This window comes from Nomascus leucogenys, chromosome 6 (assembly GCF_006542625.1).
Source record: "Nomascus leucogenys isolate Asia chromosome 6, Asia_NLE_v1, whole genome shotgun sequence".
NCBI classification, from domain to species: Eukaryota; Metazoa; Chordata; class Mammalia; order Primates; family Hylobatidae; genus Nomascus; species Nomascus leucogenys.
The window spans coordinates 92,148,377-92,161,428 of record NC_044386.1 but is presented as its reverse complement, the minus strand read 5'-3'; the positions used below and the strand labels follow the sequence as shown (position 1 = coordinate 92,161,428).

Sequence of the window (13,052 nt, the reverse complement as noted above, 5' to 3'; positions counted from 1 at the left end):
TCCTTTATTCCATCTCTTTAATCTCTTTGGAGTTTTCTGTAATCTTCAAAATTGTGCTCTGACTCTGGCCTTTGGGTATGGCCTGTGGTGGGCTGTGTCCCTGGCACCAACAAAGGCTTTGACACAGTGTGGCCTTCAAAGAGCAGCTTGGATGGAAACCCCAGAGGCCTGGAGCTGCAAGGAAAGTGGGTTAGCTCAGCTTTCACAGGAACTGTTTGGTCCCACTTCAGTTTCTGCTCCACGCGGGAACAAATGTGCCCCTTAAGGTCTTTCAGATCGCGGGGGTGGTGCTGATGGGTATTTATGTTAAAGCCAACACCTTCAGCTAATTTGGAAGCTGACAGGATTCTGCTAATTCTTTGTGTTAATACAGGATCTGCTCCCTGGCCTTCCAGGTCAGGATCTTGGATGGGACACCTGGAGCCTCCATGTGCCTCTGAATTTTCTAGAACGAAATTGCTTTTCTTCTCTCATTTCAAGATCCTAGGAGAGAGAACCAGTAGCAAAGGCCATGTCTGGAAGCAATTTGGGTGGGGGCGGGGGGTGTCTTGAGGCCTGCCCAGCCCAGCCCTTTCCTCTTTGTTCAGCCTAGGCAAAGGAGCCACAGCTGCCCACTCAGAGCTGTTTTAATTGTCCCCAGAAACCTAACTTCTAGAAAAACAATTGGCTTGCAAAGGATTCCAGAGTGTCTGAACAGACAGATGATCAGAATCTTTTCTGATTTTTCATTAAGGAAATATTTCAAGAGGGACTGTGGCACCAAGACAGTGAATGCCTGCCCCTGAGCCACTGATGAGAAGGAATTAAGGGCTCTGTGACTATGTATGTGACCAGAAGCCACATCAGGTTCCACCAGGCCTGGCAACTGTCCCTGGTGTTCTGTTCTTCACCTCCTGCGGCTCCTGACTCTTCAGTTCTCAGCTGGAATTGAGGTCAGCTCTCTCGTTTCCTTGTCTGGCCCCTTCACCACCCACAATGCAAACCCACACTGAGTGACCAACCAGCAAGAGGCCCACAGCAGGTCCCATGGCAACCAGAGGGGGCCAAGCTTGCTACCACAGCCCACAACATGCCAACACCCCATTTAGACTTTTACATGAGAAATAAACATCCACTTTGTTCAACTGCTATTGTTTTGTCTCTGTGACTAAATCAACAGTTCTGGAAAATCTAGAAAGAAGCAGAAGAATTAGGTGCAAAGTGCTGGAAGTTTAGCAGCCTCTCGTGGGAGCAAGAAAGCCCCAGGCAGTTTTCTGTCCACATCACTTTGATGTGGAGCACTCTCCTAGTCCTCTAGATCTGTCTGTTCTACGGCCTTCCCACAGTTCAGCTTCCTGTGCTCCCCAAAACTTCACCTTGGAAACATATTTAACTTGTTCTGACCTTCAGCCTCGTGTGACTTTGTGGGTCCACAGTCAATATCAAATAACTACAGACAACAGACACTTGGTTAAAATTCTCAATAGAGGGAAATGGTCGCTGGACAGCAGACTCGCTGTTTTCAGGTCAGCTGCTGGCTCAGTCCCCTCTGGGTGCCAGGGAAACCTGACAGCTGAGGGTTGTGAGAAGAAGCAGTTTCTCTAGGAACTGACTGACATGTCTCCCTGAGGAGAGAGAAGTGACAGGCAACTCTAAGGAAGATGGCTTTCATGGCTTCATAAAGATCTGACTAGCTCTTTGGCTTCTTTTCCAAGGTAGCCCAAATCTGTTCCTGTGTGAATATCTTTGTCTAAAGGGATAGCATGGTCAGGTAGGCTGGGTAGGATGAACTGCGGGAAGGTAGATGACCAGGATGGGGAAGTTCTGATGAGGTGGGGCTGAGGAGAATGAAGACTAACGCCCAAGATCAAAGTTAGGGAAGTAAAGTTTCGCTGCCAAGTCCAAAGGTCAGGGTCACAGTGGAAAACTGGACACAAAGCCAAGGTCAGGAGCCGACAGAATTGGAAAAGTGGAAACAGACCAGGGAACAAGACTAGGCCGGGCATTGTGGCTGATAAGAATGAGTTGGTACCCAGCCTAGCTTCACTGTCTCTCAGCCTCGCCTCATGCACAGAAAAGTATCAACGAAGAGAGGCTGGGTTTAAGTGATGTCACCAAGGGGGAACAAAAGAAACCAGCGTTTCTTAACTCAGGTCCATAACTCTCGTGTTGCGCACAAGATTGTGTACATTTTCCAGAGTTTGTTAAAGGGAACAGCGCCCCCAAAAGGGTTAAAGTTTGACTGTGGAATAATCTGGTTATCCAGAAGAGAACGATCTCTGCGGGCTCTCCTGTCTCGACGAAGTACTTTAGTGGCTGAGGGTCTCGGCCACCTTCCAAAGGGGCGGAATCCCCCTGCCTCGCGTACCCCAGAGGTCTCGGCAGCGCCGCTGTTCTGTGAGCCTATTCCTCTCAGAAGCGCCGAGCACTAGGCCTGGAAGAGGACGAGTCTAGTAAATGAGGGGACACAGGGGCGGAGGGAGGGATGGCCGGGGGCGGTGGCTCACGCCTGTAATCCCAGCACTTTGGGAGGCCGAGGCGGGCGGATCACGAGGTCAGGAGATCGAGACCATCCTGGCTAACACGGTGAAACCCCGTCTCTACTAAAAATACAAAAAAAAAAAAAAAATTAGCCGGGCGAGGTGGCAGGCGCCTGTAGTCCCAGCTACTCGAGAGGCTGAGGCAGGAGAATGGCGTGAATCCCGGGGGGCGGAGCCTGCAGTGAGCCGAGATCGCGCCACTGCACTCCAGCCTGGGCGACAGCGAGACTCCGTCTCAAAAAAAAAAAAAAAAAAAGATGGGGGTGTGATCCGTGCCAATGGGGACACCCACTGGTTCGAATATTAATGCGAGGTTTGTCTGCTTCTTCACAATCTGTCCATTTCGTTTTACTGCGAAAGCAAATGTGTTCCCATCCCTCTCTTTGGGGATACGGTTAGAGTTCCGGGAAGGGACAACCGCCGTTGTCCCACCTCCTCAGGGGCCACAACACCGCAGTGCCAGGACTGGGACTGAGGCGGCGGGGTCCCCACCCGCTCCGTCCTGGCACCGCCCGTCGCCCCGCCCCTTGGGGGGCCCGTGGCGCACCCTGTGACGTAGCGCTTGTGTCGACATCGGCGCGCGCTGAGCCCGGAGGAGGCGCGGGCTAGGAAAGGAGTCGGTTCGCGCAGGTGCGGCGCTTCGGTCCCCATGGCGCTGTGGCGCGGCTCCGCGTACGCGGGCTTCCTGGCGCTGGCCGTGGGCTGCGTCTTCCTGCTGGAGCCAGAGCTGCCAGGCTCGGCGCTGCGCTCTCTCTGGAGCTCGCTGTGTCTGGGGCCCGCGCCTGCGCCCCCGGGACCCGTCTCCCCCGAGGGCCGGTTGGCGGCCGCCTGGGACGCGCTTATCGTGCGGCCAGTCCGGCGCTGGCGCCGCGTGGCAGTGGGGTGAGTGCCAGCGGGGCCTGGGTCTCTGAGCCTCCGAGGTCCGCCTTGGAGGTCGGGCGGAGCCGCGCAGAAACAGGGCTTCTCAGAGGTCCACGGGAGGCGCTGCTGTCCGCGCTGGCCCCTTGGCGAGAAGCGTCGGACGTCTGAGTGGAACCCGGTTCGTCACCGCTGCTCTTTCCACTCGGCTGGCCTCTGCGCCTTTCTCTCATCCCGGTAGGACCAGCCCTAACAGCTTCTTGCTAATCCCACTTTGTCTGACACCTTTCTCCGAGCCTTCTTCCTCGTTCCAACTTTTAGCTCCTTCTCTTCTGGCGACTTGTTTTGCAGTCAAAGATACTTGACCTTACCCACTATGATAACACTCTTCTTCCTCTTTCTTCTGAACTTCTTGAAGACGCGTGATCTCTGCCTTTACCCACTTTCATTCGAAACGCCGTGTAGTCTAGAAACCACACGACTGTACTGCAACTCCTCTCTGATTTGCCTTTTTGAGTCTTCATTATCTGTCTGCAGCCTTCCACGCATTGAACACGCCCTTCTCTGTGAAACTCTTTTCTTCCCCTGACTTCAGTGACACTGCATATTTAAGGTTCTTTCAAATGACACTACCTCCTTTCTTTGTACTTTTCCTTGGGAATGTAATTATTCCCTTCATAGTATTGATACTGTAAACACTAACTTTAGTCCCTGTCTTAGTTCGATTTGACTTTCTTGCCATAACCTCAGAGTTATGTATAACCACCACATTAAAGCAGGCCCTCTACCATGTAGCTCACTACTTTCTGTGGAGTGTTGGGGCTGGGAGGGGTAAAGTAGAGCAAACTTGTCCTGAAGATTAAATGACATCGTTCATGTAATCTCTCTAGCATAGTGCCTGCTTTAAAAAGCATTCGATATTAGCTATAATTTTTTCGTTTTTTTTTTTTTTTTTTTTTTTGGACACAGGGTCTCTGTCTCTGTCTCTGTCGCCTAGGCTGGAGTGCAGTGGTGCAATCACTGCTCATTGCAGCCTCGAACTCCCGAGCTCAAGAGATCCTTCTGCCTCAGCCTCTGGAGTAGCTGGGACGACAGGCAAGCACCACCACGCCCAGCCAATTTTTTTATTTATTTTATTTTTTTTAGTAGAGTCGAGGTCTTGCTATATTGCCCAGGCTGGTCTCGAACTCCTGAGCTCAAGCCAACCTCCCATCTTGGCCTCCCAAAGTGCTGGAATTAAATTGTCCTTCCTTGCTTTATGCGCATTCATTCAGCAGATATTCACCAACTAAATGGTTAGTCAGGTCTGTGCTAGGTTCTTAAGATACAGAGATGGGTGAAGCAAGGTCCCTGCCTCACTTGTTGGAAACACATATTATTGTATCAGTCATTTGGGCTGCTAGAACAGAATACCACAAATTAGGTGGATTAAACAACAAATCTGTTTTCTCATGGACCTGGAGGCTGATAGTCCAAGATCAAGGTGCTGGCAGGATTGGTTTCTGATGTGGCCTGTCTTCCTAGCTTGCAGCCAGCTGGCTTTTCAGTTAGTCTGCGCATGCACACTCCTGGTGCCTCTTATTCCTCTTTTATGGACACTAGGTCCTTTTGGAATAGGGCTCACCCGTATGACCTTATTTAACCTTAAATACTTCCTTAAAGGCCCTACGTCCAAATATAGTCACATTGGGAATTAGGGTTTCAGCATATGAATTGGTGGGGGGTGGACAATTCAGTCCATAACAATTATGGTTAGAAGAGGAACAACCCACGAGAACCAGGCAGAAGCCTTAATGCCTTTTTACGACCTAACCTTAGAAGCACATAGGAACTCTTCTACCAGAGTCACAGGTCCACCTGGTTTTAAGGGAGGGGACATAGAACAAACCTTGATGGGAGAAGCATCAGTGTCCCATTGTGAAAAGAACATGTGGAATAGGGCATCTTATTGCGACCATCTTGGAAAATATATTTTACTACAGTGACTTTCATAGGACAGACAATAAATGAGATTTCTTCAAGCCAAAGGTCCACCTAGGCAAGAGAACCAAATGTGAAAAAGTACATGGTTTGTTGGGGAACAGGTGGGCCTTGTTTTGGAGCAAGAATCTTATGGTAGAGGGTTGTAGAGAGATGATGCTGAGAATGAAGGGTTGGACCAGATTGTGAAGGGCCTTTTATGGGGAAGCCATAAAGGTTTGTAAGCAGTTAACTGATGACAAGTTCTTTGTTGAGAATTGGTGGGAATGTGAAGGGTGGATTTTGAGCAGTGGTTCTAAACTGCTTCTCATCATTTATTACCCAAAGAGGATTTTTAGCCCAAAGATAGGGGGATATAGGAGGGATGAGGGGGAGCAGGTGTAGTACTTGTATCAGAATCTCATTTTGAGGTTGTAGTTTGACTTCTCTAGAGACACACTCGTATTCACTCTCTCACACAGACACACTCAAAATGCAATTTAATGTGATTCATAAGGAGGAATATCTTGACATCCTGACACTGGTTTAAGAGGCCGTTGTAGGGTTTGTGTAAAGGGAGAAAGGAGCCTGAACCAAACTTGGCAATGATGTAGAAGAGGTGAGATTTGAGAGATAACCTGAATAATAGGTTGGATGTGGTGGAGTAAAGAAAGGTAGTCAAAAACGACAGGTTTTTAGTATTGGATATCTTGTTTAGTTTTTGTTTTCTGTTTGAGACAGCGTCTCACTCTGTCACCAGGCTGGAGTGTGCAGTGGCATGATCAAGCTCACTGTGGCCTTGACCTGTCATGCTTAGTGTCCCAAGTAGCTAGAACTACAGGCATGTACCACCACACCTGGCTAATTTTTGTATTTTTGGTAGGGACAGGATTTGCCAAGTTGCTCAGGCTGGTCTTCAACTACTGGGATCAGGCCTTGGCCTCCCATCTTGGCCTCTGAACGTGCTGGAATTACAGGTGTGAGCCACCTCACCCAGCCCAGTATTAAATATCTTATAACAACTAATATGGTTAGGCTTTGTGTCCCCACTCAAATCTCATCTTGAATTGTAATCCCCATAAGCTAATCAAGGGAGAGACCAGGTGGAGGTAATTGAATCATGGGGGCGGTTCCCCATTCTGTTCTCCTGATAGTGAGTTCTCATGAGATCCTTTGGTTTTATAAGGGACTCTTCCCTGCTATTCACTCGGCACGTCTCCTTCCTGACACCTTAAGAAGAAGGTGCCTTGCTTCCCCTTCACCTTCCACCATGACTGTAAGTTTCCTGAGGCCTTCCCAGCCATGCTGAACTGTGAGTCAATTAAACCTCTTTCCTTTATAAATTACCCAGTCCCAGGCAATTCATTATAGCATTATGAAAACTGACTAATGCAACAACTTTATGAGGGAGGCAGATAACAGATATTGTCACCGAGTCTTCACACATTGATTTATTTGCCCAAGATCTTGTAGCTGTCAAGTGCCGGAGGAGCAACTGAAGCTTGGTCTTTCCCATTTCTGGTTCCTTGTTGATGCCACGTTGCCATTAAGAGAGATTTAAGAAAAACAAGTTTAAGAAGATAAATTGGATTTCAGAGGAGGAGAAATGTACATACATTGTTATGGGATTTTAGATGAGCTTTTCTGTCAGCTACTGAAAATGAGAAGCTGGTTTTTAGGAATATATTGAGAAACAGGATTGCAAATTTTGGAGACACTGGCACTTAGGTTGAAGCCAGAGACTGGATAGATCACCCAGATAGAGAAGAAGAGGAGAAGGTAAAAATGGTAAAGGTGGAATTCTGGGAGGCACTAGCATTTAAGGGGCTGGTGGAAACGGGTGAAAGAAGTAAAGGATAGGAGTTTTAAGGCATTTCTAGGAAACTTCCCCTGCTTCTAAATCAGACTCTGGTACCTATTGTTCATTGGTTTAAAAATGATGAAACCCAGCAGGTACGGTGGCTCACGCCTGTAATCCCAGCACTTTGGGAGGCTGAGGTGGGTGGATCACCTGAGGTCAGGAGTTCGAGACCAGCTTGACCAACATGGAGAAACCCCGTCTCTACTAAAAATACAAAAATTAGCCGGGCATGGTGGCGCATTTCTGTAATCCCAGCTACTCAGGAGGCTGAGGCAGGAGAATCGCTTCAACCCGGGAGGCGGAGGTTGTGGTGAGCCGAGATCGTGCCATTGCACTCCAGCCTGGGCAACAGGAGTGAGACTCCGTCTCAAAAAAAAAAAAAAAAAAAAAACCCTCATGCTAATATTTATTGCCCCTGGAACTGGCTTCACCTGGAACCTTGAAACATATCTTGGTCTTCTCCCCTGTATGAATTCTCCATTCTAGCTAGATAATTCTTTATTGTATCCAAACACAAAGTTAATCCCTTCGTGTACAACTTTGCTTGTGTATACTTCCTGTGTGGGTTTCAGTATCAGATAAATCTGGGTTTGAATTTCAGCTCCACCTGTCTGTGGCCTTTGGAATGTTAGTTAATCCACAGCCTTACTCTTCTCAGCTGAAAGCAGTGATGACTAATTAGCGATTTTACAGCATTTTGCAAATAGGTTTAATCTATCTGAAAATGCCTGCCTAGCATGGGGTGCTTCTTAAAGATCAGCTGCCTTTCTTCTGTCTAGATGCAGGAGCTAGGGTTCCGCCCAGGGACCACTGCCCTAGCCTTTTTTTCCCCCGCCTCTTTACAGTTCTATGTCTTAACAATTATAATTAGCTCTTATAACAGCTGATGCACATAATGTAAAGCTAGAGAAAACCTTAGAAAACATTTTACAGGTGATGAAACAAAAGGGAGGAGATAGGAAACATCGTCTTTGCCTTAGAGGCACTTATGGTCTAGAAGGGAGAACTATGCCCTCTTTGCCAGCCCCCCCAACCCATTTTGACATTCAGCATCTATTGTCTTGACCTATTTTCTAGTTGTTTCATCTGTGTTTTCTCCAAAATCACAGTCATCTAATATACATTTTTTACTGAAGTGTGAGCTTCTACTTGCATGTCAGATGAGCATAATTTTGCCTTCTGATTCTTTAACTGTGTCTCCCTTTATTTCCCCTTGACAATACAGCACCTTAGGTAATATGCTTTTTACATTTTGGAATGCTATTGAGTTGAGAAAGTGCAGAGAAAGGTTCTTATTCTAGTTAAAGTATTATAAAACAGAACAAGAAAGTACATGTAAAGTACTTGTTTGGCATCTGGCATGTAGTAGATGTTCAGTGTTTTTTTGAGACAGGGTCTTGCTCTCTCACCCAGGCTGAAGAGCAGTGGTGCCATGTTGGTTCACTGCAACCTCTGCCTCCCAGGCTCAAGTGATCCTCCTGCCTCAGCTTCCTGAGTAGCTGGGGCTACAGGTGTGCACCACCACACCCGGGTAATTTTTGTATTTTTTGTAGAGACGAGGTCTTGCTATATTGCTCAGGCTGGTCTGGAACTCCTAGGCTCAAGTGATCCACCCACCTTGGCCTCCCAAAGTGCTGGGGTTACAAGTGTGAGCCACCGTGCTTAGCCTGTTTTTCTTTAATTATAAACAGTTATCAAGTAAACCGTGAACTAGTCTGAAAAACTGATTATTTTCCCCCACTATTCCTGGTGTGATTAGGTGAGGGATGGAAAATGTTCCATGATAGTGATATTTTGTAACTCAAAATTAGTTCTGTTGGGTTTTGCCTTGTGTTACAAAGTATACTGAACAGCTTTCCCCATTCTCATCTTTAAGGAGTCAGACTGTTTAAAATCTCAGCAGTACTAGATATGGAGAGTGGGGTGTTTATAGTTTTGTTTTTTTGTTTTTGAGATGGAGTCTCGCTCTGTCGCCCAGGCTGGAGTACCATGACACAATCTCGGCCCACTGCAAACTCCACCTACCGGGTTTAAGCGATTCTCCTGCCTCAGCCTCCCGAGTAGCTGGGATTACAGGTGTCCGCCACCAGGCCCAGCTAATTTTTGTATTTTCATTAGAGACGGAGTTTCATCATCTTGGCCAGGCTGGTCTTGAACTCCTGACCTCATGATCCACCTGCCTCGGTCTCCCAAAGTGCTGGGATTACAGGCTTGAGGATGTTTATCATAGTTTTTGAAGTAGTTATTTTCAAAGATGGGTTTCCCTCCAGTTCTGAACCTTTACTCTTCAGACTCGGGACCCAAATCCATTTGGATACAATTTTTTTAGACTGGGCTGTCTGGAGGAAATGGTATCCCTCCTTACTCAAGCCCTCACTGTCTGAAACTTAGGAACCTACTGGCATCTGAGAGCTACAGATACTTGTATTCCTATTGATTCTAACTACCAATCTAATGTTGCATTCATTAGAAATAAAGGGCACCATGTCTGAGGTAAAATTGAGACCAGTTTGCAAGGTGTGTTTGGTTTCTTAACATTGAAGGTTGTGAAAGGAAAGATTTTAAACATATCTTTAAGCAACTGCCACGTGCATGTCCAGAATGGCACCTTCTGTGTGTGTCATGGAGAAGTTCTGGCTTATATTTTCAGTGTTTCTTTACTATAAATCATCCCTGTTTTAAAGAGAAGGGCCAAATACAGTAGCTAGATGTTTTATGCACTGAAAGGCATAGTAACTCTTAGGTTATGCTTCTCCAGTTGACCAGAGTCATTATGTATGTCTTGAACAAGAAACTGAGTATTTAAATACTATTTGATAGGCAAAACTCCTTTCAAAACATGAATCCCTAGGGGAAGAATTACTAAAAAGGACCCTTATAATGAGGATACAGTCTGTTTGTGTCTTGAGGGAGGATGTCTCTTCCTTGCCCTTGTAAATCTTCCTTAAATGATGTAAATAATATCTAGTCTGCATACAAACCTTTTTAAAGTTATGTCATTTTAAAAATTATAAAAGGAATACATGCATGTTAAAAGTAGAAATATACCTGGTAAAATTCCTCTTCATCCCAGTCTCATTCCTCTTCATTTTTGAAAGAGTCTAAAAGGGAAATACAACTATGTATTTTACACCAAAATCTCATCCATTGAGACATTTTTATCAATGAGTTTACCTTGTGGTTTCAGAGCTGCTCAGAATTAACTCTGAAGCCCAGTCACCCGTATCACTAGGGGCCGTCTCAGTTGGCCGGCTGGGAGCTGCCTGTATGGTAATCCAACCTCACTGGCCAGAATGACATCCCAATAGGCAAAGGCAGGAATAAAGATGACCATGATAGGGGTAGGGGCAGGAAGACCTCATCTAGCTACCTTAATTATTTGAACGTTCTCTTTAAAAGAGGGATGACTTAGCAAAGAAACCCTGAAAATGTAAGACAGACCTTCTCCATACACACATAGGAGAGGCCATGCCAGACAACCTTAGTACAAGTTGAGCATCCAAAATGCTCTGAAATCCAAAACTTTGGGGCACTGACATGATGCCACTGATGTATATTAAGTACTTAAATGTGAAAATTCCACCCACATGTAAGGAATAGAAACTTCATTTCATGCACAAAAGTATTTAATACATCGTGTAAAGTTACCTTCAGGCTGTATGTATAAAGTATATATGAAATGTGTTTGGACGTGGGTTGCATTCCCAAGATATCTCATGTATATGTAAATATTCCAAAATCAGAAACCCTTCTGATCTCAAGCACTTCAGATAAGGGATTCAACCTGTACTTTATAATTTCCATCGAGACAACCAGGAGTGGCAGGTCTTTAACATTCATGGGTCAGTCCTGTGAACACTGGCCAAAGGGTGAGTTCTTAAAATGCCGCAGGTGTGCCTAAGTCTGTAAAACACCACTAAATTCTAAGAGGCAGGGTTTCAGCTGGGAGTACTCAGGCATTTAGGAATTTATTGTATCTTACCACCATCCACATTTGTCTTTGGAGGGAAGATGCCTGATACCAAGCCTTTGACTGAAACACATATTTTGCTTACTCTGTGCCAATCACTGTTCCTAAGTATACATTCACATATTTAATCTTAACCATGGCTGTATGAGTTAAATGCTCATATTATTGCCATTTTGTGGATGAGGAAACCGAGGCACAGAGAAATTAGTGACTTGCCCAAGTCACACAGCCAGCATGAATCCAGTTTGGCTCTGCCAGCGTTTTCTCAGAAATGTTACATTTTTGTTACAGTAGCTTTGTTCTGAAACGCTAAGCACCTATCTTCTCACTTTGTAACTAGTGTAAAAGTTTGCCAAATTATTGAAGAGTCCTGTGTTCTGATCCTAATACATACATCCAGTTAAAGTAATTTTTCTCCTGCCATGTGCTGTTTACTTGCCAATTCAGGTTTCAGATCTACTTCCTGTTTTTCTGTTGAATAAGGTTCTGAGAAACATTTTCCTTTTGTTAAATTCAAAATGGCTACTTGGTGCTTCTGCTGCTTTCACACAGTTTTTTTCCTCCTTCTAGAGTCAATGCATGTGTTGATGTGGTGCTCTCAGGGGTGAAGCTCTTGCAGGCACTTGGCCTTAGTCCTGGGAATGGGAAAGATCACAGCATTCTGCATTCAAGGAATGATCTGGAAGAAGCCTTCATTCACTTCATGGGGAAGGGAGCAGCTGCTGAGCGCTTCTTCAGTGATAAGGAAACTTTTCACGACATTGCCCAGGTTGCGTCAGAGTTCCCAGGAGCCCAGGTCTGTTTGGTTCAGCAATAGTAAATTAAGGGTGGAAAAAGATGCCTTTTTCATATGGTTCCTAGAAGTAAGCAGGCAACTTTTCATTCCAGTTTGAGGAGGAGGGGAGCAAAATCACCCCTGGTTGAAAACTGTGGGTCTAGGTTGATGGTTCTCAGACTTGAGCATGTGTCAGAATCATTTGGAGAGGCTGTTGAAACACAGATTTCTGGGCCTACTATCAGAGTTCAGATTCAGTAGATGTGGGATGGGACCCAAGAATTTACCTTTCCAGCGAGTTTCCTGGTTGATCCTGTAGGTCTGAGAACCTTCTTTTGAGAACCACTGGTCTGCAGGGTAGAACCTGTCGGAGTTAGAACCTTAGTGGTTTCCAAGCTCACCTGGTGATTATATACAAAGCCCTGCATGGTCCAGGCACTTCCTGGAGGTTCACGTGGAATAAGAGGCAGTGCTGGGGCTGGAGACCCAACCATGGCTCTTCCGACCTCACCCCAGTATGCCTGCTCCTGCATGTACCCTCATGCCTCTTGAGGCTGAGTTTTGGTTGGTTGGTTATCTCCCGTGTCTTGCCCCCACCCCATTCTTCCTCTTCATTTAAACCTCCCTTTGGCTGCGCACCCAGTCTGGTTTGGTAGTTCTAGCCAGGGAAGCTCTTAATGCCATTTTTAATTGGCACCTTTCACAGGCAAACCTTTGTGACTGCTTTTATTTTGATGACTTAAGATTTTAGGCCGGGCACAGTGGCTCACGCCTGTAATCCCAGCACTTTGGGAGGCTGAGGCAGGTGGATTGCTTGAGCCCAGGAGTTTGAGACCAGCCTGGGCAACATGGTGAAACCCTGTCTCTACAAAAAATACAAAAAATTAGCTGGGCATGGTGGCATGTGCCTGTGGGAGGATCACCTGAGCCCGGGAGGTCAAGGCTGCAGTGAACCATGATTGTGCCACTGCACTCCAGTCTGGGCAACAGGGTGTGACCCTGTCTCAAAAAGTTTTTAAAAATAAGTTTTTTGTCTTCGAAGCTGCCTGTTTGAACATTAGAAATGGACATAGGCATTACCTAGCTGAGTTTCTAAAGGTGACAGCAAGT

The 13,052-nt window shown here is 46.2% G+C and overlaps 1 protein-coding gene across 4 annotated transcripts in view; it reads left to right on the top strand.

Annotated features, from left to right (window-relative positions):
• The first annotated feature begins 3,080 nt into the window (after positions 1 to 3,080).
• Positions 3,081 to 13,052, top strand: part of ADPGK (ADP dependent glucokinase) — a 32,274-nt gene continuing 22,302 nt past the window's right edge. For 3 of the 4 annotated variants that reach the window (XM_030814717.1, XM_030814716.1, XM_030814715.1), the window contains exons 1-2: positions 3,081 to 3,401; positions 11,738 to 11,963. In XM_030814717.1, coding sequence (XP_030670577.1) covers positions 3,169 to 3,401; positions 11,738 to 11,963 — 459 coding nt within the window. In that variant the 5' untranslated portion in view covers positions 3,081 to 3,168. Of the gene's footprint in view, positions 3,615 to 11,737; positions 11,964 to 13,052 lie in introns of all 4 variants that reach the window. The other variant, XM_030814718.1, reaches the window with a different exon arrangement.